The sequence below is a fragment of the Phasianus colchicus genome, chromosome 15 (genome assembly GCF_987193195.1).
Source record: "Phasianus colchicus chromosome 15, bPhaCol1.hap1.1, whole genome shotgun sequence".
Lineage (NCBI taxonomy): Eukaryota > Metazoa > Chordata > Aves > Galliformes > Phasianidae > Phasianus > Phasianus colchicus.
The window spans coordinates 14239080-14265653 of record NC_143450.1 but is presented as its reverse complement, the minus strand read 5'-3'; the positions used below and the strand labels follow the sequence as shown (position 1 = coordinate 14265653).

Here is a 26574-nt window from a genome sequence, read left to right as displayed (position 1 = left end):
TGAAGCACAAACCAGAGGAGCCCCATTCTGAGTGAGACCATTCATGGGAATAGGGCTCAGGAGCAGAGGGACAGACCCTGGGGCTGCCTCTATCCCAAAAGGGATGTGCTAGATCTGCTCAGCTGCACCCTGTAACTTCTCCAACTGGGACTCATCAAATGGCATTCTGACAAGAGGATATACCTCCCCCAAAAAGCCTGGTCAGCCACATGGACTGACTGGATTGCATGTCACAACCAATCAGCGTTAAACTTTGCAAGCAGAATGAAAGCTAAAAAACACTGGCAAAGAAAAAACTCTTTTTTCTTTTCTTTTTTTCCAGTAGGGCTTTGTAACCAAATGCACACACTGGTACAAATCACCCTATAAACACTGAAAAGTGAATGGTAAATATTTACAGTGCAAAATGAAATGTGGATGAATAAAGATGACTTAGGAAACACTGCCACAAGTGAGCTAGGCAAATATCAGCTGTTAAAGGGGCTGATCTGAATACTCCACGATGAATGGATGCATGAGAGCAGGCCATTCATTGGCACCAATGTGCTCTGCCAAACAGCAGGGGTTTGGCTTCAGAAACCAGAAGAGGCAGATGAGATACTCCCTGCATGGCGAGTGTCTTGTTGGTAAGGATTGCACCAAACTGCTCTGCTCTGTGGATAGAAACAAATCTCATTTCCTCCTAAAACACAGATTCCTTACTGCAGTCTAATAAGTAACATTCAGAGTAACTTTCATTAGAAACACAATAATAAATAATGTACTGTTTCTTCAAGCAGCTCTACTTCTAACGGCTTATCCTTTATCTCTGTAAAAACAATTAAACTGAATACACCAGTGTTAATTTTACTAAGCAATCTCGATTGACATTTTGAAGTCAATTTAAATTCATTTTATCAGTATTTTTAATATAAGAGCCTGATGTTATGCCTGGTAAGAGCCCAGGTTTCACGTCTGAGCATCCCACAGCAGTGGCTGTGAGCAGCAGCCCACCCTGACCTGCTGATCTGCTTTGTAAACAGTGGCTCTGGAAATTACATCACGTATTTGTGCATATAAATACTACTTCAAAAGACTAACTTTATATTCCTGTATCTGAAAGATTCTTACTTTGAGAACCATTACTGAACACAGATTGTAAAGATGTGAGATACAAACATGCATTCCGCATTACAAACATTCTTTCACCCAGGAAAAAGACCCTCACACGTTGCAAGGGAGGCAGGGATATTAATTTGCCCCATTCTTTGTGTACAGGGAAGACAGCACACACATCCGTGATGTGAGGCTGCAATATGCTGTAAATTACCTATACGTGAAATGAGTACTGAACAAGAACTCCTCTGTAGAAGACAGTAAGCATGGCATGTAAATAAGAATTTAATTAGTTCATAATGCATAATCCAAATTGCTGCAGACCACTCTCTCATTAACTTCCAGAATTTAACCTAAGCCTCTTCTAACAATGGCTGAGTAACAGAACAACCGTATCACTGTTGCGTGCCAAAATGAAACTTGGCATGAAAATGTTGATGGAACAGAATTGAAACACTGTTTGACTGTTCATGCAAATGACATCTAACAAACAAACTGTGAATGAACAGAAAAGCACAAGCACTGTAAAAAAGCTGCTCGGTTCTCTCGGGATAGTGGATTTTCTGTAGGACAGTGGGTCGATTCAAAACTCTGGCTCTTGGTTTCATTAAAGAGGACGAATCCAACCCCTCCTCACACAGAGCTGAATGGAACCTCTGCTCTTTTCTCAAAGCTGCTCCGTGGCTTTCCCAGCAGCGTCTCGCTGTGCACAGATAATACACTGAAACAGATGCTTTACCTTTTTTTTCAGTGTGACCTAAATTGCACCTATTTGTTTCAGGAAGTTATTAAAGAAATGAGATCCAAGTGACAGTGCTGTGCTCTCACGCACTGACAGGGGCCTCCACAAACCTGTGCTCAGTTTCTCCAGGATTCCACCTGCCAACCCCACAGGAGAGCAGCATGAAGCAAACACAGCCCATTATGTGGGGCACAAAGCAACCCAGCACCCTGCGGGCACTGAGCTCCTGTCCAACACGGCTGCAGCACTGGGCACTGAAGTGCTTGTTCAGATAACAGACATGGAATAGGTTTGGATGTCTATATAATAAACACAGACAGGTGTGAAAATGGTTACACAATACTTCTGCTCTATTCCTATATATTTCTGCAGGGCATCCTGATTTATACCTACCAAAAATCAGAACAGATCTCTCGCCCTTAGATCAATAAGAGTCACAGCCTAAAACTGTGCTGCTGCATAGGAAAAGGAGAATGCACAAAGCTCATCACAAAATGACAGCCCCTAGACAGAAGGCAGGGAAGATTTTTGCACTAAATCCCATTAGATGTCCACAGTGATTCAGCATTTACAGAGGGCGATGCAGAATGTTGGGTAAAGCTGAAAGAATTCAAAGCACACTGAAACACTGTGAAGAGACTTTCACAAAACTATTGTAGCTCACAAGCTATTTTGAGATAACTTTGTATCATGGTTTATTTTTGTGGGATATCTCAATCAAAGCAAAATATGCATTTCTATTTCTGCTTCTGTTTAGAAACCAGGTTGGCACAGATTGGTGCTGCTTAAGAAAACAAGCACTTGATTTATTATTTTTCCTTCTGTCCCTCTCTGCTCATTTTATGTCTTCTGCCCTAAGCAAGTTTGAAGCCAACAGAGTAAGTAAGTAAAAAACTTACTTCTGTAAAAAACTTTTTCTGTTTCAAAAACATTGAAACAGAAAAACCATGAAAAAACACAAAAGCAACAACTCAAGTAAAGCTAAGCTTTTGTGAGATGCACTAGGCTTCATTAAAGAAGCTCTGCAAGTTTTTGTTATTCAACAAAACGGGACCCAATACTGTAAGGAAATTTTAAAACTGTTGTAATGCAAATAGTACCAAACAGCTGCAGCTCTGCTGGTTTTGATGCAGCACGGGTTACCTGCAGCTGGCAGGATTTGTAGGGGAAATCCAGAGGCTCCCCAAGTCTCTAATTAAATCGACGTGCAGTAAGAGAACCACGATCTGCACATTTTGGCAAGTCATCAGCAAACTCATTCATGCGGTTTGAAGGAGTTCTCCTCTCTGCAGAGTTTATCAGGGATCTCGGTCCCACTGAACCATGAACCATCTCAGATGAGCTGGTCCCCAGGCACGTCCCTGTGGCCCCATGCAACATCACTCGCTCGGGTGAGCACTGCGGCCTCTGGCTCACAAGCACACAGCACCAACAGACATCAAACAGCTTCAGCCTCCCGCTGCCATCAGCCTCTGAGGGATATGATCCAACCACGGCAGCCAACAGAGCCATTTGCAGAGGGCACCATACGAGATGCAGCTCACTCATCTAGCTTTCCAGTCACCATATACTGCTCATTCATCCAGCCCAATCAGATGGCCACTGGATGGCCCTTACATCCTTGCATGAGCACTGTTGCAGAAATACCCCATGGCTACGTGGGCAGAGCAGGACCACGCGTGTGGGACAGCACAGCTCCTGGCAAGCCATCGCTCGAGCCCAGCCCGAGTTGCAGCTCATTCATCAGATCTTAATTATCTGCAGCAAAGCCTCAGTGCCTGGTGGGCATCCAGCAATTGTCTGTCTCTGTAAGAAATGGCTGGTTTGAATTACAGGCGAGGAACCAGAAATGTCATGGTGGATACTGAGCACAAATGTTTGTAATCTGACCCCTCCCAAAAGCACTCTCCTCCCGCTTTATTTTTATGTGTTCTCACTTCAAACACCACTATCCTCTTTGGTTTTCATCACCTCCTTTATGTTTTTGAAGTTCCCAAAGTAACATTTTTAACATTCCCAAAGCTTCATCTTAATCCCACAGGAATAACATTACACCAACTCCTCTGGTGGATGAACTATGGTCACACAGAAAGCCAACAGGCAAAATAAAGGGCTCTCAGTTTCCCTTTTTAGGCATTTCCTCACTTCCTCAGAGAAGAACTTTTTTTTTCCTACAAATCGTTGAGTATCACAAGGAAAAAGGAATAACGAAAGCGCACAACACATACGCAACCTGAAGGTCAAACTGTGACCTCAAATTTGGAAAAATGCAATTCTGCTCAAAAACATAGGCAACAGGGAGAGTGCCTGGCAACGTGCACTATGAAACAGAGATATGCATCTGTTGTTTTGTATCTGAATCTGTGTCCGAGTCCTGATTTACCTTCACTGGTGTGAGAGTGAGGAGATGGTACCAAGTCCAAGTTTGCTGCTTCTGATCAAAATGAAAAACATTCCCCAGAGCAGATGTGTTGGCAAGACTCAAGGTAGCTTTGTGTTGTGGGTCTCTATCTCGTCTCTGACTGTAAGATTGGTTTTAGAAAGGTCATAGACTCTGTTTTCTGCCTGTACAACTAATTTATTTTTCTCAGTTCCTCCCTCAGGCTCTTGGAACTCCTCATTTCTCCAAATGCTGTAAACTACATTTATGCCAAAAGACTCAGTATTTGAGTTGCTATCTCAAGATCATTCTAATAAAATCAAATCTGGTATCATAAAATAATTAAGCAGATTAATGTATTAGTTTACTACAAGGCATGAGGGTGTGGCGTCAACGCAGTAAGTGCAGTGAACTATTTAAATAGTTTGGTTAAGGAAAGCACCCAACATTTGCAAGCTGATCCTAATTATCCATGCTCCATCACACAAACCACACTGTCACATCTCCAAAGCCCTTGGCTGCAACCTTTATGGCTAAAGCTCATGTTGGTACTTGGACTAAAGGAAAATCTATCTTTGAACAGTAATTAACCCTGCAATAATATCACCAAAATCTGAGCGCTGGACACAGCACAGAACATCAGAACAGCAAGGTATAGTCCAGTTAATTATGATAAGAAATGCTCACCTAATTGGTGATAGAAATAATCCCCCCTATGGAACTGAATAGATTCTGTAGGGGTTCAGAAGGACTGCTTTCTGCATGGCCTCCCAGTGCCCACTCCCATGCACAACTCCCACCGTACAGCAGCAATCAAGATAATGAATAAAAATCATCTTCTGAGGTTTCATCAGAAACTTTCTTCCTTGCAAGTCGCAGCTACTGGTTTGTAATGAACAGTCTAAAAGCAGTTAACTCTCACACATCTAAATTTTCAACTGAGCTGCCATTCACCTATTGACAACTGATCTGGACCTGCATTTGTCATTTGGGGAATTTCTTAGAAACAGTTCAGATTTGAAGTTTATACATTGAAGTAAACTGATCTGAAATAATGAGTATTGGTGCTTTTAAGTTGCTTAGTTTTTACAAATCCAGCAAAGTCAATTTTAATAAGATATCCTTCCCGTCTAAGAAATGCTTTCTAGTTTAAAAAGCATGATCCTGAATACAGATTGCACCATTATTTCAAAGCATTCAATCATCACTTTCTTTTTAGCAGCTTGAATTAGACACGCTTTCAGATTTCATCCAACTGCCAGTTAGAAACCAGCAGCACTTCTGCCCTTTCCTCTCATTAGGGACTTGCTGTTCTGTACCTGGAAATCTTCATCCCTCATCAGCCAAAGACACGAGAGCAGAAATCTCACATATCATAGTAGTATCATGGACACCCTATTAAAGAGGATGGATAACATATTCAGCAGTGCCTCAGGGCCACAATTTCAAAGAGATGTGTAGTGCTGAAAGACACAGGTGAAAGACTCCTGGGCTTTCCAACACCCCCAGCTGCAGAACACCCATTGATTTCAGTTACTCAAATGAAAATTTGTTAAATCTATATGTTCTGGAGCAAAATGTTCACTTGAAGTTTGGGACAGACATAATCCTATGGGCTAAGTTTTAAAACTGACTCTCACTGATTTCAAAGGCATATAAATAATTAAATATTCAGATAAATCTTGCCATAAGTGAGGCATTAATCCTATTTAGAGCCTCTCTTTCATTGAAATGATGGCAGAAACTTCAGCTTTAAGGAGCTGCCTTTCAGTATCACATTTTGATCACGTATCCATTGCATGGATGCTACACAGGCTAGCCTCTAAATGCTGCACTGTCACATCTTTCACAGTAAAGAAATAGAAAGCAAATTTAAAGATTATTTTCTCATCCCCCAAAACACTCCAGAATTCAAAGAATGAGCAGCTTTTAGGCAATTTTTTCCAAAATATACATAAGGATGACAATTGCCAGCATTAAAAAATAAGGTACTTGAAATAAGGCTCAAAAATACTGCTATGGGAATAGAGGAAGAAGGACAAAGTAAGAAAGAAGAGGTTAAGGCAGGGGCTTTACTGGGGAAAAAAACACAATGCAAAGAGGGGCATGAAAGTTGAAGACTTGAAGACAGATGGAGCCAATAAGTTCCATACTATCTGGAAGCAAGCATATTTCATGAGACTTTGCTGTTTCAAAAAGCAGAAATATTGTAAGTGAATATACTCCAACTCTGCCTCTTAGGAAGACTTGTTATCCACATTTTCATCCTGGATGCGACTCCTAACACAGGGTTCTGGTGGGCTGACCACTAGCCCAACCCAGCCATGTGAATTACCAGCTTCAGCTCTGCTCCTTTTCTGCAGCAGGCAGCAGAAGGCCTGCTTAATACTGAGAACTACTTTAAGAGGGTTATAAAACAATCTGAGAACTTTAGCCCGGGGCTGCACCAATACCCACTGAAGCTCAGCGCCCTGCTCCTCCTCCCACAGCATCCTGCAGTGAAATCCTTTTGTTTGCTGATGAACAAGATAGTTCTCCAATGCCACTCCTGGTCAAGTGGTTTTTAATATTTCCCATACACTTGTAGGAGCAGATAAAAATCTGATTCCTTTGCTGCTTTCTTGCAGAAATTAAATTACCTTCCCCGTTCTTGAGTAAACGACAGGGCTGCAAGATAGCTCCCAAATCTCTCTCCTCTCTTGCAATGGTCCTGCATGCTAAAAATACGAAGATAATTTGTGCAGTGGGTGGGCTTATACTTGGAAATACAGAGGCCTGTGCAAGCTGCTATCCTTCCCAGGAAGAAACACACCATGATGCACAAAAGAAAGTGGTGCAAGTGAGAGGCAGCTGAAGGTCTCCGAAGTGAAAACAATGGCTTTTCTTTCTAAAGGTGGAATGAATATCCCCATGGTGCAGAGCAGAGAGGAAGGGATATCAAGAGAAACCCAAGTTTCTGTATGAGGAATGGTGGGAGAGTAAAGATGGGTGACAGGAGGCCTGGCTCACAGCAGTGACACTGCTAGCAGACAGACAGGGATGTGTGGCTGCAGCCCAAAGTATTAAAAACCCTCTGGTGCATCTCTCACTATTGGTTGGGGGCTGTGTCTTCATTTCCAAACATTAGGATAAATATTAGCACTGCTATTCAAGATAGCCAGGACACAGTCTCTGTTTTTTCTCACTTTATGGCTTTTAGGTGTGGACTGTAACACATCCCTTATTCAGTCAATCTGTTTTGTGCTGCTTAAGTCATCGCGCTGGGCTTGAAAAAAATACACTGTTTTGATTGGGTTGGTGGTAGGGCTCCACCCAAGATCCCTGGGAAAAGTTAATTAAGGACAACTGCTCACAGCATCATGCACAGCAAAACCAGGCAAAGCAGGGAGAGCAGCCATGCTGCGAGCTGGGCGCTGCTTCTGGGAAAGCGATTACGCCTCTGGGACTCTGGGCAAGAGGGAGACCTCACCTGGAATTTATTTTATTTTTTGGAACCAGAGAAACTCAACCCTCTCAATCAGCCCTTTATCTCCAGTAAAGACTTCCATTATTCTAGTTTATTTACTTTCTATGCACACTTGATTCTATCCTTAATGCCTTCTTACTGTATGAAGCTAATTGATTTTATGCTTAATGCCTTGTTGAAGTACAAAGCTAATTGATTGTGCCTGTAAAACCAGCAGGGTACACACAATGTGATGGTTCCAGTGGGATCTTCCAGCAGACTTCTTTTTGCAGCCATCTCTCTTCTCTTTCAGCTCCCATTGGCCTATGTATCTCACCAGGCCCAGACTGTAAACATACATTCCATATCAGCCGGTATCTGCCTCTCCATAGCAGAGCAAGTCTTGGAGAGAAAGAAACAGAGGACTGGTCCCCATCACCCATCCCTTGTCTAAAACGCAGACTATAGAAACTGGCTGAGTATTAGCAAAGGAAAGACTAGGACAACATTGAGGCTGCCAAAGACTTCCCAGCACCTCCTTGAGCAGCTCCTCACAGCCTGGACACAAAGGGAAAGGACACATCCTCCATCCCCAGAGGACATGTTTCTGCCTCAGACCTACCAATAGAACAGCTGCTGCCCGTGCCAGGAGCTGTTACAGCCCCGGGATATGGTTACACAGGCTGCACTTTCTAAACCACTTGCAGAGACAGCATGTTTAAGAGTTGTTATTTCTTACAATGTGTGTGTTGGATGGTTTGCTAAAATTAGGAACAAGTGTATTCCAGAGCTGGAACATTTATGGCTCCTTTACCATTACTGTATATTTTAATTCTTAAAAATAGTTTTAAGTGACATGATAAGTAGAGTCCTGCTTAATCTATTTCAGCCCATTTGCCACATTCCTGGTTTGGCCTCTTTGGCTTGTTAATTTAGAGATATATAAAACCATCTGTTTCATTGTAGACTTTGTTTTAAGCCTCAGAGGAAACAAACCACACAAACAGATGAAATTCACTATGTCATTTCTGTTAAAACGTACGTACTTACAGCCACGAGAGCATACACCAGGTACCCAGTAACTCTAATGTCACTACAGATTTTTAACTATTTACAATTTCGCTATAAAAAAGCAGTGCAATTGAATTCACATCGCACAAGGGATTTCCTTACACTGTATTCTACCTCTCATTTAAAATGAAAAACACTGACATTCCACACATTGTTAAAAGAATGCAATAAAGTAATGAGAAAACAAGCTTCATAATTAAAAAATATTTCTTAGGAAAAAAGCACCCCAGACAAAAGTAGCTAACAGGACACACTGTGTCCATATATCTGCCGGTGTCTGGAATGCCCAGAAGTCACCTACAGACACTCCATTCTCTTGATTCTATGTGAGCTTCAGCAATCACAGTCCGTCTGTCAAAACCAGAGCAGACCTACAATTTTAATGCAACAACATTTCACAGAGAAGACATATTTGCTGATAGTTTCTACTGAAAACAGACTTCTGTTCCAGGTGAGCACGAGAAGGGACTCTTCCCAGAATGAATGGTCTATGAAGGGGACCACCACTCAATGCCAATTTTGTGCCAAAAGAACACTGCTTATTTTGACTATAATGGAGACTGATTTTCAAAACTTGATTCTGACCCCACAACACAGAGGCCTTGCTTATTGGCTGGTGTACTAGACATGCTCGTGGAAATGTCTATTACTCTGATATTTAGAAAGAAAAGGCAGCTCCTCCAAACATCCTCCAGCTTCTATGTTCCTCACTACCACATTATATAGTCTGCTGCACAACGGTTCCAAAGATTAAATATTTAACGAAGGAAACCTAAAGGTGTCAGCTACGGACTAAATACTAAATCAATTTAAGAAAGTTCAGTGATTTGACTGCATAGCATCTTACTGCAGCGTGAGCAAGGAGCAGGCGGGTGGCCTGGGACTGTAAGTGATTCTGGAGGAATCAAAGAGTTTAACTGAGCAGTTTTAAAAATGTATAAGCCAATCGAAGTTTCTAATACAGCCCTATTTGAAGATAGTTCTCCAAACCATGTTATTCAGCAGGGAGCTGAAGTTAAGGGAATATACATCTAAAACATAATGACTTCCAAGGACCCGAGGCCCTGACCCTACACCCCCATCCATCAAAGCATATAAGCAGGACTCTGAGTGTTTTAATGGCCCCGCTGTCAGTTTCTTCCTTGGCCCCTTTTTCTTTTGTTCCTTCTTCCCTTTTGCCTTTTCTACAAGCGGCCTGGATTTTGCTCCTAGAATTATTTCACCTCCTGCTATGAGAAAAATCTATGATGTATTAAACGGCAAAACCAACATCCATCCACCCTCCCCTCACTGCCATCTCACCGTGCAGGGCTAGCAGGGCTGTACTCACAATGTTCATCAGGGTCAGCAGGTACTTCTGAACGTGTTCCTTCCCATGGAACTGAACAACTGAGTCATCGACCCCCAGAAGGACTTCGATGTTGTAATCATCATCCGTCGCGTGCCTCCGGCGGCGCTGCCTCAATCTGTGCACCCGATCTTCAATAAGGCTCAGTGCACTGTCGAGACCATCCAGATTAGTCAGGTTAGGCGCTGCAATCAGACAAACAAACAAGTTAAAAACTGACAGCGGTTCAGGCTCAGGTCTCAGGTGAGCTGGGATAAATTTGAAGCAGCAGCTTTTGTTATGTTATGTAACGGAATAACTTTCTTTCAATGTCAGTTAAAGGTGACCTAAATGAGAGAGAAATCTGACCTGAAAGATTACTTTGCAGCGTAAAAACAATACTTTCTACAAAGCAATACTGTGTTATAATTACAAGGCCAAAGGGATAGATACACCAAGGCCTTGCCAAGAAGAACGGAGCTGTCTGCAGAAAAATAATTGTTGCTTTAAAGCACTTAGATTCATGGAATAATTAAGGTTAGAAAAGACCACTAAGATCGTGCAGTCCAACCCATCCCCACAGTGGCTACGTGTTGCTCAGTGCCACATGTAAGAAATGCACCATGGTGGGATCCTGTGCTACCAAGGGCATCCTTGATTTCAGAACCACAGGTAAAGGCCAACACCATGCTTTGAATCTGATCTTACTGCCCACAGTCATATTTCCAGGCAAATGCTGTTACCAACAAAACCTGTTTATATGGAACATTTGGTAACAATCCAACATCCCCCCTCAATGCATTAGCTCCTTTCCTCAATACACTCACATCATTTAGCAGTAGTGGCACGGATCCTCTTTATCATTACAAATCAGGAACGCACTTTAGATACGAGACAAATTCATTTTTTAGCTACGTTCAAGATTATTTAGCAGCTTTTCATTTTTTGTTCCTAATTTGTCATGTCATTTTGCATTACTGCATGTCAAAGACCACTCCATCAGGCACAATAGCAGCCAACATTATTACGAGCTGTTTGAAACAGTGCCTGTGATACAAAAATCTTGTATTTTGGCAGGATGGGATACACTTCATGTGGCATACAGACCCTAAAAATTAACATGAAAATATGGAATATTGACATTTCACCCTACAGAATAACAATGATTAGTGTTAATATCATTATTATCATTTGTATTTCAAGAGCCCTAGGAATCCCCCCTAAGAATCTCCTGATTTCAGAAAATGTCAGAAGACTGACTCGGACAGGCAGAGGGAGCACTGAGGGTTGATTAAAGGCTTCCAGCACTCAGTTCACAGCAGCATAATAGGAAGCAGAGGGAGGAGGCTGAAGTCATCACCTTCAAAGGTGAAATACGAAACAACTCTTGGAAATGTTACTAAAAAATGTGGAATCTCCATCTTCACTTACTGACATTTTTACATAAAAATTGGCTGCTTGGGATGAGTGGATTACCGGGCTCATTACAGGAATATCTGGACAGCCTTTTACCATTTCCCCATGGAACTTTGAGGACGAGGCCACAGCCTCAGATAAACAGAGAAGGCCCCATGCGGTGCTCCTCCATCCCCACAGAGCTGTGATCTCCTCCTGTGCTTAGTCAGGGCTCAAAACCCACCAGCAGCCAGCACCAGCCCTATCTCCTGTTTTGCTCCACTGGGAATGCCTCAGTGTTAATTCTCACTGGTGCCCAGAAGTAATTACTGAGCTATCACAGCGGGCTCGGGACATTCTCTATAGGATCATGAGGCAATCACATATTCTAAGTCTGATTTGCCTTACAAATTATATGTACAATATGACAGTAACTGTTACAAGCTTTCTAGAAAAGTAAGACTGAGCTGGCAGGGGCTGCCGGTTGTGTCCTCTCTCATTGCTCACAAAAAAAAAAAAAAAAAGGACAGCAATAAGCAGCAAGGCTAGAGCTATCAGAGGTGATACTGCAAACCAGCAGTGCGGTGCCTTCATCCCCACTGCGCCAGAGGCACAGCGTGATCCTGGCATCCTGCACTTACCATCCTGCAGGCAGGCTGCCTGCTCCCTCCCTGCCCCTCATCTCATCCCGCTGCAGCCCTGGCCGTCCTTCTGGCTCACGAGAAGAGCAATTGTATTTTCCACATTACCTTCCCCCTGTGCTTTGTGCAGTAACACTCCGAGAGTCATCTCAACTGCATTGTATTTTACTAAGTCATCCCAAGACCTCTCCATCATTTGTTCGTTTTCAGCAACTTTTGCCAAATCAGAGCTTCAGCTGCTAATTATTGGTGCCAACTTTGTTCTCCATCTCCCAAGAGCAGACACTTGGCATTTGCAGGGCTAACAATGGCCTCTGTTGAAACCCTCTGTGTTCCCACCAGGAAAAATTCACATTTCTGAAAATTAAAAGCTGAGAGACAGGGTTGTATTTTCCTCTTGTGCTAATCATCCAGACTAAACCGAAGGACAGCACCACTCTAACAGTTCACCCACAAATCCCTCAAAAAAAAGAAAAAAACCATTCTTTTCTTTTTTAAGCCAACAAAAAATCGTTGATCATTCAGCGACTTTTTCTCCTAATACTGCAGACCTTCCAGTTCAGTATAAAAGCTGTCGATAGAGGGAAAACTGTTTCTGGACTAAGCATAGAATGGGAGCCCTGCAGCCTGGCTGTGCTCCTGCATGTGACAGAGCCTTCCCTGCAGTGCTGCAAGGGGCAGAAGGCAGCTGGGAGATGGGCAGCAGTGCCCTCCAGTGAGGGGAAGGCATGAGCACAACCCAACGTGGTTCTGTACATGGTTGCTTTTTGGGCATCCTCCACTTTTGCTTGGAGTTAATACAGGCAAGCAATCCTAGCTTATCCCATGCAGCAAAGCCCTAGCTGTTTGCTGAGTCAAGAACCAGACAACATCTCCAGCTGCGACAGTTCATTAATACATAGAGAGCACATCAAAACCTAAAGGGAAAAGGTCTGTGTTACGCTGTGTTCATGCAAACTGCTTATAGCACTACATATCATACAAGATCCTTCTATATGGTGTTCCCTTTTCCTAAGCAATGTGCAGTACCCCAAGCTTTTCTCTAAATTATTCCAGTTTTCAATCTGCTATTTATTCCTTGATATTTGGGCTCTGAATGGACTTGCTGCGTCTGAGCATCCAGCTGCATGCAGCTTCATGCTCTGAGACAGGCAAAATCCCCACTGACACCAACATCACTTTGGCCCTTGCAGGACCACCTCTACCAGCCACAGCATCACAGCCTTAATGTTGGAAGCCCCCAAGCTACCATGTTTGTCCCATACAAGAATTTTCCATCGGCAAATTTCCAAAAACAACTTATTTTGGGGAAACATTTGCTTGCTCATTCATCTTTGATATTTTGTGCTTTACAGAAAATTAGATGACATCTTCAGATTCTGCCTTACCCATCGCAGCAGTCAAACTGTAACAGATGCTGTGAGTTACTGAAGCATGAACATGCTGCTGCCATGAAACCGCCTCTCCCTGCGTTTCTGTCACTCCCTTTAGGACATCTACCAAAAGTACAGTTGCTGGCTTGCAATCTTGCTTTGTTTTTTCATGACGACTTTCAAAAAGGCTCAGGGAAATACAGCTGGACCTACAGTTCTTACGAGTCATTTATGAAGCTGTTGCACTTCAAAAACAGCATCAGCTTTAGGGTTCCCCAGTTTCACAGCAGCAATATTGTCCTAATGAAGCATTTCTCATTTTCTACCTTCTCTTTCTGGCAGGGGGAAAGGGACTTTCTGGAAAGCCCAGTACAGGGACCAGGGCAGGCAGTCGGGTGACTGAACTGCATGACTTGTTCACAGCCATCATCTGCGGTTTGTCAGCAGGGCAGCCCACTGGAATTTCTCTTTAAATACAAACGTACAGCGTGCAGGCAGGTCAGCCACCGTATTCAGTGCAGCTTGTTTGCTCTGTGGACACTTCATCTGTCACTGCAGAGCAGGCAAACACCTGAGCTGAATGCTGAGTGCCACATCCTCTGCTTGATGTTGACATGCTGATGTGCTGCTGAGCTCCAGTCCCAAGACACACTACTGAATGGACTCCCAGCTTCCCATTCCTTCATGCGTGTTGCTGCAAATCATCTCTTTTTTTTTTTTTTTCCTTTCTCTTTAACCACAATGATTCAGCCTGAAGCCCAGCTGGAGACCACTCTGCTGTGGGGTAGGCAGAGCCACAAGGGCCACCCTGGGCTTCACACCACTCACAGCTGATAACACGACGCCAAGCCTGGGACTTGCCCTCACCTTGTGGGCAGGAGGCCATCCATCACCTACTATCGCAGAATCATTAAGGCAGGAAAAGACCTCTAGGATCATCTCATCCAACTATCCAGCTACCACCAATACTGCCCACTGACCACATCCCTCAGTGCCACATCTCCACGCTTCTTGAACACCTCCAGGGACAACAACTCCACCACCTCCCTGGGCAGCCTGTGCCAATGCATCATCACTTGGTATTGTGAGTGCAAGCAAAGCAGGTTCCATGGCAGGGAATCACAAGCAGACAGGATGGGCTTGCTCTGGCTCTCAGCTTCCTACTGCTCAAATACATCTGCACCTCTGGAAAAGTACCAAACCCCTTGACAGCTCAACAAAGAATTGCTCTCTGGGGAATAGCACATTAAATCACAAGTCATCTCCCTGCAATGCTCCCTGCCACCCTCATGCTGTAGGCTTCTGTCACGCCTGTCCCCCACGATCAGCTCACTCCCCAGCTAGCCCCCCTTGGCCCCTTCAAGTATTCCACCAAAATCCTCATTTGTCTTCCATGCTAAATTGAGACCCGAACCACGAAGGTCAGAGGCAACAAAGAACAGCCAACGAATCTTACTTTTTATTTCTTGCAATTTTTCTCCCATTTTTAAGTTTCTCAGCATGCATTTTTGCTATTCCTTGCCATTGTATGCATTTGTGATGCGTCTTGTTCATCTGTTAATCAATAGTTTCTCTGACTTTTTTATTTCCTCTATTTATACAGCTCTGCTCATCTTCTCTTTTGCTTTATGTTCCAAACGTCCTCTATTTGTCTTTCTTCTCTCCCTTGCCATCCTGCTCAGCTACATTTGCCTTCCATAATTTATAAATCCCTTTTTCATACCACCGTCTGCATTTGGACCTTTCTGCTATATGTCATTCATACAAGTCCAGGGTAAACCCAACAAGGTGAATTAAAATGGATGAGAGCTCCTGTGAGGTGAAAGCAAATTGAAAGCGGTCTAAACAAGAAGTGAATCAAGCACAGCATGCTGGGCACAAGGCACAAAGCCAGTCCTGTTTAGAAGAGAAGTCCCAAGAGAACATTGCCTCAACACAACTTTAGTTTGGAACTCACTTTTTAGAGGATTTATGGGATTCCTTGAATCACAGGCTAACACCATGGCTGTCACCTGGTACATCCTTACCCAAGCAGTTATCACAGCAGAGCAATTTGGGTGCATATTCAGATTCCTTCTCTTCCACTTTTTTACATAAACGTAAAGCAGGACCACACGAGTAGTACGAAGACCAGGCATGCTCCGGGCATCCTCACAGAGGTTATGAGTCCCAGTACTGCCTTTATCCACAAAGAACAGTAATTCAGATGGAAAGTTTTAGGCTGCATGCCCTGCTAACCATATGATCTCATTAGGAGCTCCTTGTCTCCTCATTTACAGCAATGCCATTTCTGGTTGAACCACATTTTAGCACAGTTTGCTCCACCCTCCATCAGTGGGAACTTCCCTGCTGGGCTCAAAGCAGCTCCCAGCTGCCAGGAGGGCAGTGGGTACGGCAGCCAAAGTCCTCCTGCAGTAACCTGCTCCCAGCATGGGAAATCAGTCCAAGTTCCAAGTATTTGAAATATGGCATATGTGAGCCTTCACCAAATACTTCGGAGTACCTCCTGGGTTAGGACAACCAGCTCACATTTGCAAAATGAATGCATGTTAGCAGTGTTGTGCAGCACATTGCACAAAGGTGGGCACCGTTCTCTTTCCTCCTGCTCACCCATACAGCAGCACAGAAACTTAAATCTGGGACACGCTCAAGAGTCTGCCTGAATCAGAGTTACAAAGAATAACGAAGTTGAAACCTACCAAAGTGGCAAAATGTAGGAGAACTTTTAAAACTGGGTAAGAAAAAGTCTTTTGCGAAGGATAAACCAATTAGCACAGTGACAATGGCCAGGTGGACATGGTGGCAAGCGGCCAGACGAGAGACGCTAAGAATAACCACCACGAGTTGTTGCCAGGGAGACTTTTTTGGCATGTCACAACAAAGAGAAAAGGTATTACAATGCTAAAAAGAAAAGTTGAAAATAAATTGATCTCATCAGGGCCACAGTCACACTATGAACAACACAAAGAGGAGAGATAATTGTTCTGCTAAAAGATTAAGTGAAAGCAGGGTAATTTAATATGGTGGCCTAAAATATTTTTTTTTGCAAAATGGTGCAACATTTTGTGTTATAATTTCAACTTTCATATTACAACATAATAGTCAAGAAGGTGAAATGAAAAGAACTGCAAATCAAGCAGGCAAACAAAACAGCGTGACCTTGTTGAAGTGGAGCATTTTGAGAACTGAACATAAAGTTTTTCCAGCAGTAAAACTCATCTTTCAGAACATTTTCAGCTGTCAGCCCAACTACAGCAAGTACAGGTTTCACAATGCAGCACCGAGCAATGAATAAGCAAAACGTTTATAACTTGGTGGTTAAAATTAAGCTCAAAAAGGGTAAAAAAAAAAAAAAAAAAAAAAAAAAAAGCTACTCGGTAGAAAATTAATTGATGGGCCAACCTCTAAGTTTCACTGACTTGGTTGCAAGTGGTTGCACTGACTGGAAAATGCTTATCTTGTAGGAATTTTGGCAGGTCATTGCAAACGGGCCAGCGCTGCAGAGCCTGACTTCCAGAGCACGTGGTGAGACCGACTTCCCACCTCCCACTGCTTTGCACAGCCCACACCCACCCCAGGAACACGGCCCCAGCCCTACAGAGCATCCCAGTGCATGCAGACACGTTTGCTCTAAACAAACCCCACTGAGTTACACAAGGGGGGCTGTGAGTTCTCAATCTCATTTGCAGCTAATGCATAATTAGTCAGAACACAAAATTCAGATAGATAAGAAGGGTTTCCACGGTGCACTGCTAAGGGCTCCTTACATCCTCCCAAACACTAATGAAGCATTTATGGGCTACTGGAAGTCCAACCTGCCACCAAGATACTCCATGTATGATCCTTATTCCAAGCATGACTAAATTACAGCAAATCAGCACATTAAATGAGCTGCCTTGCTGACCTCTGGCTTTGCAGGTGACACATCTAACAATCCCACTTGCATTTTTAACAGAAGGAAATGCCAAAGCACAGTGAAGGACTTGAATAACGACGGGTTACAGGAGATGGCAGCTGTCTTTCCGTAAACCCACTGTTCTACAAGAAGGGGAAATTCAGTTTTAATTACAGTTTAACGAACAAACACTAAAAAAAAAAAACAGGTTAAAATTCAAATTCCTACCTGGGATGGGTGAAGGAGGTGGGGTGAGGGGGGAAAAAAAATGATGAAATACATATAATAAACAAACATTATTGGAAATACTATTGAAATATATCACCTGAAGCCAATCTTTCACACATCGTTCTAGAACTTTTGGCTTTAACCACTGACCAACATTTGGTAATGTCTCCGAGTAGGACTCTACCATCCCTTCAAAAGGGAGCTCTTGAGTGAGGCATGAAGTCTCACAAAGCTGTAAGTGATCCAACCAAATGTTTTCAATGTCAGGTATAACAAACACAGTACAAATCTCATCAGTGCAAATAATGAATCACACAAACGACAATGCAAACAGACCCCTGTTCTTCTACATAATCATAATGATCTTTTAATTAAACAAAGCAAACGGTCTGCTGTGTTCCACCTTGTGCAGAAAGCAAAAGAACAAAGTTTTCCAAATTCAAGAGTGAAAAACATGTGCAATTTGAACTGCCTCTAAGTTCTACCAGCTTCTTCTATTTCTGAGAATATTACACCAGGAACCATGAGCGAGTCAAGAAGGAAAAATGCTGATTGAATGAGAAGAAAACATCACTCGGGCAGTCTGAGCAATGGCACTGGGATGTATGGTGCCTTGGCCACTGACACTGGCAGGACTTGAATCAGAGCGAGGAGGAGTTATAATTTTATGTATGTTTTGAAAATACTCTTATTGCTAAATCTGCTGGGGCATTCTGTAATAACAAAACCAGCTGCAATTGATTAAAGACTGTAAGAAAGACAAAACTTTCTTGAAGGAAGCAGGCATTTCTTAAGCTTAAAAATGACAGTAAAAAAACCCTGAGAGACAGAATCGCTCTCTGTTCTAGTGAAAGCACAAAAGCTTCATTCCCAAGGCATTTCAAAATCAAGGGCAAAGGCTTCTTTTGTCATCCGTACAGAGAGCTCTGGATCTGTCAGGTCCTACCAAAGGCAAACTGCTAAACACTGCCTCTTCCTATTGCAGCCTGTGGGTGTGAGATGGGGCTCAAAGAGAACAGCTGAGAAGAGACACTTTCAAATGCAGCCCTTCCCTGCAAGATGTGTTGGGAATGGAGGCAGGTGTGGGGAAGGAAGGGAGGAAAGGAAAAGGTGAGGGAGGAAAGAAGACAGACGTATGCATGGGGAGAAGGCAAATCAAGAGGGATAAGCTGGAATAACACCACTGCAAAAGAGGAAAGTGACAAGACAGTCGTCCTGCTGCTGCTTCCCACCAGCTCCAGGGTTGGACCAGAGCTCACTGCTCTCCTGCTCCCCAGGCTGAGCTCCAGCAGGAAGGGAGGCAAAAGGCAGCACCCTGGGGGGCATGAGCAGGGCTCAAACATTGCTTTTTGAGATAAATTTAGCATTAATATCTATGGGCTTAGGAGGGATTAGAGCCATATCAACATTCTGTTTAGTTTTCTGGCAGTTCTGAGTTATTTTTAATACATTTGCAGGTAAATGGACTCGAATACTGAACATTTTAAGAAGAAAAGGAAACAAATCATTTCAGTTGATCTGAAATCACATTTTTACTCATTTGATATAAAACCAAGCGCTTCATTTCAAGCCTCACTTCAGGAAATCATTAAAAAATATAAGATATTTCAAGGGAGAGGAGGAGAATGGCTTGTTTTAAACTCACTGCCATGAAATCTGTTGACAGCTTTAGGGGTATTCATTCCCAATCTGTATGAAGTTCAATGAAAATGCAACACCCTTTATCGATAAAAAATCACCCAACTCAATTGTAAGCACCAGACCTAAAGGGGGTTCCCATTTGTCCCCTTCCGCCATCTATTTTACCCCTCTCCTAAAGGAATGATCCTCATTTCAGGACCTCCATATATTCACCGGGATACTTAACTTTTCTTGATAAGCAGTCACACTCAGTGCAGTCTGATTTGTCCTTCAGATTGGCTTGCAGCCCATCAAAATGAGGACATTTGCTTGTCGAAGGAAATGCAGCTGGTAGAATGTAATGCTCCTTGGCAGGCTTGCAGAACTTCTCCAATAGGGACAAATCAGATCCACTGCACCTCAAAATAAAAGGCTATCAAGAATTATGTAGCAAGGAATTTATCTCCCACCTTAAAGACAGTATCATCTTTGCCAGCATAAGCAAGGCTTAGAATAACCAGAAATTGCATTTGTATCCACTTAGGAAAGTGCTACAAAATTGCTTTAGCATTAATGATGATTCTACTCATGCTGCAGAAAATGAAATCAGACTTTGGAAAGCAAATGGACAACGTCCAAGAAGAAGGGGTGGGAAAGCCTTTTTACACACACAATAATAGCTAAAAGGAAAGAACTCTGTATTTTCACAAGGCATAAATGTGGTGGCAGGGCTGGCAGGCATTTCTTTCCAGCTAACATTTCTGTTCAAACTGTTTTAGTAGGGGTCAAATGTATTGGAAAACTATCAGAAACAATGGCAAATTGAGATTTCGATTCACAGAAATTCATTAAACTATCTTTAAATGTATCTTTGTTAATTCACGTTGATGTTTAGAAGTTAAACAACTCAACAGCACTTGGAGAGCTGGCAGAAGCTTTAAGGATGATCACACACAAAGTTTCAGATCGGCTCTGCCTACTGCACTACAACAGCAAATAACTGCTTAGCTCCTAACCTGTTACTTTTGCACAGCAAAGTGGAATTGTCAAAGCCAACAGTAACAACAACAAAAAGCACGTTTCAGAGCACCTTAGAAAACTGTTACCTTCTTGATTACCAACTGAGGGCTCTGCTGACACAAGCAGTAAAAGCCCCAGTAATTAACACCTTCTGCCTGAGACTGGTAAAAACTGAGTTGTTCAAAATCCCGTGTTTCTGAGCAATCTGTGGGGTTTACCCACACACTCCAAATACTAATACTTAGCAGAACTCTATCATCTGTTTCTGCCTACTTACAGGAGTTGCCAACCAAGCTGCTCTTAGTTTACTTGATGCTAAAACAGTCTGTTATCAATTAAACAATGAACATCAAATCAAAGGGAGCAAACAAAAACTTTCCACAAATCAGCAGCCCTAATGCCATCGCTTATGTTGAATTTCAGGCACCAACAGGTAAGAAAAGCTATTTACAAATATAACCATTTTCTTTATTCTTTCAGAAGGCCAAAAGCTTAAATAAAACACTGATCATACAAACACTGGAAATATAAATTATTAATGCATGCGGTGCTAACAGAAATAGTAATGTGCTTCCCCCTAAGTCAGAGCAGAATGCATTCTCAGTTCTCTCTCAGCAAAAAATATAACTTCAGTTGTTCAAGAAAGAAATTTACGTTTTCCCATTATTTCAAAGGCAAGAGAAGCCTATGCAGCTAAACTACACAGCTAAACAAACTGAAGCAGTAAAAGAATATACTTTCAAGAGATAAAGAGATATCTTAAAGGAAGCATGGAGGAAAACTAACATCTTTGGGTAGCTGAAAAAGGCACATTTTGGGCACCAAGGTCTCTTCAATAGATTACTGTACCCTGAGCATACTTTCCTCTATATCTCTTCTGCAAAACGAGTGCCACAAATAGTCTCCTTCAGTCCACCTACAGTATTTGCTCACACAGATCTGAAACCACAAACAGTGCTGAAAAGTAATGTTTTTTAAAGTTGGACAAAACAGCATTATTTGGCCAACAATAGTTCCATTGAATTATGCAACAACAAAAAGACACTGAAGTACCACAGCCAATAAACACTGCTTGGCTTTGGTGCTCCTGAAGCCCCTGCAAGTCCCAAACAATTACTGCGAACTTCAGAACTCTGCATGATTGCAGAGCGGGAGCTGGACACGCATGCATTGAAGCTGATGCTGATCAATACCCATCACTTCCTCACTAGATTCACTTTTATTAGAAAAAAATGATATCAACAGCTGCCACTGTCCCACAAGGCTTCAAAAGAAAGCAAAGTGCTGCTGGCATCTTGCTGCCTTCTCCTCCCACGTCTCCATCTCAACTCTGGGCCACCTTCAGTGCAAAGTTTTACTTCTGACCTTTCCATATTTCTCTTAATGCAGGAGAAGTTTAATTTATCACTTTTTCACTCTTCCCAATCTATTTCAGGCTAATTTTCTCTAAAATTTCTGGAGCTTTCAGAGAGTTTTCTTGCATTCTGGTTTCGGTCCAAGCTGCCTTACTCTGAAATGCCGCAGCGCAGCTGAGCAACTCCAATGTCTTCCTGAATAACTGGCTCTCCAAAAACAAGCTTTGATTGCTTTGGAATGATTTTTAAACCAGACTTTTTGAGAGGTAATAAGTATATGAATAAATACAGTAGAGCAAAGACTCAGGCTTCATTTCAACACACGTATATTTCAGCAATGGGAGGGCCCCACCAGCTCAGACTACAGCAGGAGGAGGACATGCAAGCATGCAAGACCCTAGATGCTAATCTTCAAATGGCAGAAGCCAGCTCTAGCTTGTAAGGCTGCAAATGTGGCAAAGTTAGTCTGCATTTTCATTCTCTGCATTATAATGTGAATTAAAGGGGTTGATTCACAGGAAGAGCTAAAGGGCAGAGTGCAAAGGGCTGGACCTTAAGAGGGAGATGTGGGTAATGTCAATCCTACAGGGAAGATCTGAATTTCAGACAGAGGGTTCCAAGACAATGCTTGAGACTCAGATAAATACTGCCTCTTTTTTTCCCAAAAACACAGACCTGAGATGAATTCAGAGTATCCTCATTTTGTACCTCCCCTCCTGCAATGACAAATTCATGCCAACATGGAAACAAGTGAAGAAAAAGATCTGTGATAAAAATTAGATTTTTTATGTTCATGGGGTGAATCATTTCAGATAATCACCCCAAAATTATGTTGAAAAACTTATCTGGAAACGCAAGTGATGCTCTGGGAGACAAAAGAGAACAACAGTATTTGGATCAACTAAAGCAAGAGGAAAGTCAGTGAGGAACAAAATGTCTGAGTCATGAACCTGCCACAGTTTTTTCAAACCACCACAAATTCCAGGTCCATTTGAAGTTCCACAGCAGAGAACCTAAGGCAACTGATTGAAGTTCCTTATGAAAAGGCTGGAAAAAAAACATCCTATAGAGTACAGCATGGGGCCTTGCAGAAATGTCCTGAATTCAGCCAGTGAGACTGAGGCTCATTGTAGAAATGAGAATGAGAATGTAGAAACCCTCTGTTTTAGTCAAGGCTGAGAGAGGGTAAAATGCACATTCTCATCTTGCTGTACACACAGCTCCACACCCTTTATCTTCCAGGCCTATAGGACTGGACTCAGCTCAGCCCAGATGTCACCTGGAGCTCTCCCAACCAAACCAAAGATGCACCCAGGAGCAGTGGTCAGCATTCTGCCCTGCTGACACCAGTGGCTTAACTCAGCAGAGCCATGTTTGCACCTTCCCTTTGTGACTCAGAATAAGCTCCAGGAAACCAACACTAATCCCCAAAGACAAGCTGTGCTCAAATTCCAGCTGGATCTTTGGGACAGGGAAATAGTTCAAGGCAAAGTCTGCATGGGATGTGGAAGAAGGGTGACATGGGCTTAGGGAGAAATGCTGCTCTGTTTGGCAGATATGCTGAGAATAAGATGATAGATCCAGAGGGCTGCAGGAAGAGACATTGTGTGCTTCCAGGTGCTGTGCCAGGGAGAGAAATGCCAGCAAAGATCACAGAATGGCTTGGGTTGGAGGGGACCTTAAAGATCATCCACTTCCAATTGCCAAGATCTGCAAGGGAAGAGGAAAAAAAGGGGTGCTGATGGCACAGAAGCATAGAGGTCTGAAAAATGTATTTGGGAGGCAAAGTGGACTGATGAGAGGAGAGGAAACAAGTGGCAAAGAAGAAAAACCCAGCTCAGGGAGGTTGGGCCAACCACTGCCAGAGGTTTCATGGGTAACACTGCGGGGAGGTGGCAGAACAGCTGTCTCTGTTAGGCATGCAACTTTCATCTAGGAAATCTCCGCAGTCTGGGAAATGGCAGTTAATTGTAAAGGGAGGAGCTGTGTTAAACCTAACAGGGCCAAAGACAACAATTTCATGTGGCAGTATCTCTAGACAATGGCTATTTTGTAGAAAGGGCACCAGCACGGTGTAGCACTTTTGTCTGCCTCTTCCTTCCTGGAGAACATTGCTTGGAATAACACGCACACAGTGACACCAGCCCATGGCTTACTGAGGCTCCCATTCTCAGCACTCCCAGGGAGTGATGGACACTACAGGGGCTCAGACCCCAGCTGGGATCCTCCACTTTCCTGCTCCCAGGCCTGGCTGCCCTTCTGCAATGAAAGCAGCTGGAAGCAACAAGCCGTTTCCTCCTGGAGACAGCTGCATTCTCTAACTTCGTACATGCCTGCTTCCTAACATGAAGCTAGAGAGATGTATAATTATGGATGTAGCATAAGGAGCAGACAAGCTGAATTAAGCTTCCGATCGCATGTCTAATTTATGTACAACTGCAGCAATTACAGATGCAAATTAAATAACTGTGCAGAAAATGGGTTTTATTAGCCAGAACTAAAGCCCGGTAAAACTCACTACCTCATGCACATCTCCGCACTGAATGTGCCTCTTTAGAATGTCAATTAGAAATGTGAGAAACAACCAGGATTTTCTATTTCCTGATCTGAAAAAAGGAAGGCTGTCAGAGCACGTCTTTCTTCCACCACAAAAGGAACAGGAGTTCTAATTGGCAATCTCAGAGCAACACATTATTTTACAGACAGTAGTTTGATGCAACTTCTAAACACGTTATTTATACTCAATCTTTCCTGCCTGACACGGCTGAGAAAAGTTTCATCTAGTAACACCATATGCTTGAGGTACTCAGATTCAGAAGATACCTTTGGAATTTAAAAGTTTAAACTCAAAGCTGAGGAGCACCATGCTTAACTTTGCAGTCCTTCTGAGATTTGGGATGTTGGAGGTCTCTCATCATTGTGCCAACTGGGTCCAGGGCACTCCTCTCTCAATGTTTTAATGCTGAAAGACCTCAAACCTTCTGTCACTCAGACTTAGCATGGAGTGCTGCCATAACTAAGGAGCCAGTGCTAGTCTGACAATTTGTTTAAAAGCAATAAAATACATTGTTCCTATTAAATCACACTTAATCCTGCTTCATAGTTCTTACACAATTCCCCGCTACATGTGATTAGATCTTTTATATACCTGTATATGTATGTATACACACACACACACACACACACACGTAACACGAGCACCTGGACAACAAATTTATATATGCCACCGTACCTACAATCTCTGCCTGGTTCATCCATTCTTTGGCAGTAGGAAAGGATTTTCCTGGCTGCCCCCATTGAGTCTATCTGTGTTAACCACCAGCTCTGACCTGGAGCGACTGCTGCTCTGTGCAGGGGAATCCTTGCATGTCCCTGCACAGCCACCAACACACAGCACAGCCACAAGCCAGGGTGCCCAGCCACAGTACAGGCAATTCCCAGCACACATCTCCATCCAGCTGCAGGCAGAGCCTTAGGAAGGCCACCTGCATGTGCTCCAGATGGGGTGGCATTGCCCAGTGCCCCTCCGCAGGGGGCTCTGCTCTGCTTTAAAATACCCAGGTTCACTTCCATTCACTCGCTGTCTCCCAGCAGACCTGCTCCTACACGCTGCCCCTACCCCGACCCTGCACTTCGCCTGCCAGACCGCAGCATGGATGCTCCTTCTGGAGTCAGAAACCTTCAGAATTTAAATATACCACGTTCACTGACTTCCCCTTATCTCTTGTGGCAGTTATATCCTCAAACAACTCCAGCAAATTACTTCAGCATGACCTCCCCTGTCTGAATGTCTGCCAGGTAGTCTTAATTAAACTGTGCATTCCCATCCACACGCCCCACAACACCCCGAGGAGAAGTTTCCAAGATTTCCTCATTGTGTATATTCCCTTGGATCATCTTTCATTAAACAGTAATAATGATAAGCAAAATGGAAAAGACAAGAATACTTTTGTATCTGCACAAAAATAGCACACAAAATAAATGACCAGAAATAGGTTATCAGGAGCAGCCACCCACACTGATGTCTTGAGTTCTGAGCACTGCCTACAGCTGCTGAGTGGAAGTGGAAGGTCTTCATGCATTTTGCTGATGAACACCTGAATAGAATCCAAGCTGTGTTCAGAACACGGTTATGATGGGATTATCTAAATTGCTAGAAGAGAATGCCCACAAGCACTGATTTGGCTCATGATTTAACTAACAGGAGCGTGTACATGGAATCATTTCCAGCTTTCATAACTAAGAAACTCATACCAAAGGCATTATTATTTGATAATTCAATTTTTATGTTGCAGTTTTAGATTCAGAAGTTCCAGATTCCGTAAAAAGCTTTAAGCAGCATAACTCCCTGTGAGTTCTCTCCAATTCTCACACTGGTCCCCTCCCCTTAGAAATCAATGCTGCATCTCCTGATAGTCTGAGTTGGGCAGGAGCATCCCAGCACATCCAGTGGCCCCAGCCCAGCACAGCTCCTGTCACAGCACCAACGTTGGAGCAGAACAGCAGCAGGAGCCTGCTCCATAGCACACAACATCCAGGCAAGGTGAGTCAGGCAACGGAAGGCACAGGTTTATTAATCCTGTCAAAAAATAATTTAAGGAGATTTAGGATTTACATTTATCCTTTCATTTAAAAAGATATTTTAAGTCCTGCCTTTGTTTCTCATTGTATTTTGTAGCTGACCTATTTCTGTCCATAACTAACACTGGGGTTTAGTTTTACTCCAGGATCAGGATAGCTACTGAAAAATGATCTGAGTTGTATTTGGACTGTTGCAACAAGATAGTTATTTAAGCACTGAGTAAAAGACTGTTATATATCATAGAATCAGAATGGCTGGGTGGGACCTGAAAGCCCCTCTGGTACCAAGCCCTGCTGCAGGCAGGGACACCTCCCTCCACATCAGGTTGCCCTGACTGTGGGGCATCCACTGCTTCTCTGGGCACCCTGGGTCAGTGCCTCACCACCTCAGTGTGAGCAAGAGAAA

The 26574-nt window shown here is 43.1% G+C and overlaps 1 protein-coding gene and 1 long non-coding RNA gene across 5 annotated transcripts in view; both read right to left on the bottom strand.

Moving 5' to 3' along the window:
* ADAMTS2 (ADAM metallopeptidase with thrombospondin type 1 motif 2) overlaps positions 1 to 26574 on the bottom strand; it is a 224652-nt gene that overhangs the window by 43794 nt on the left and 154284 nt on the right. For 3 of the 4 annotated variants that reach the window (XM_031598314.2, XM_031598312.2, XM_031598313.2), the window contains one exon: positions 10064 to 10266. In XM_031598314.2, the coding sequence (XP_031454174.2) occupies positions 10064 to 10266 (203 nt within the window). Of the gene's footprint in view, positions 1 to 10063; positions 10267 to 14336; positions 14840 to 26574 lie in introns of those variants that run through there. The other variant, XM_031598316.2, reaches the window with a different exon arrangement.
* Positions 22373 to 26574, bottom strand: part of LOC149915915 (uncharacterized) — a 39353-nt gene continuing 35151 nt past the window's right edge. The window contains exon 3 of the long non-coding RNA XR_016471488.1: positions 22373 to 26166. This is a non-coding gene — a long non-coding RNA (uncharacterized LOC149915915). The remainder of the gene's footprint in view (positions 26167 to 26574) is intronic.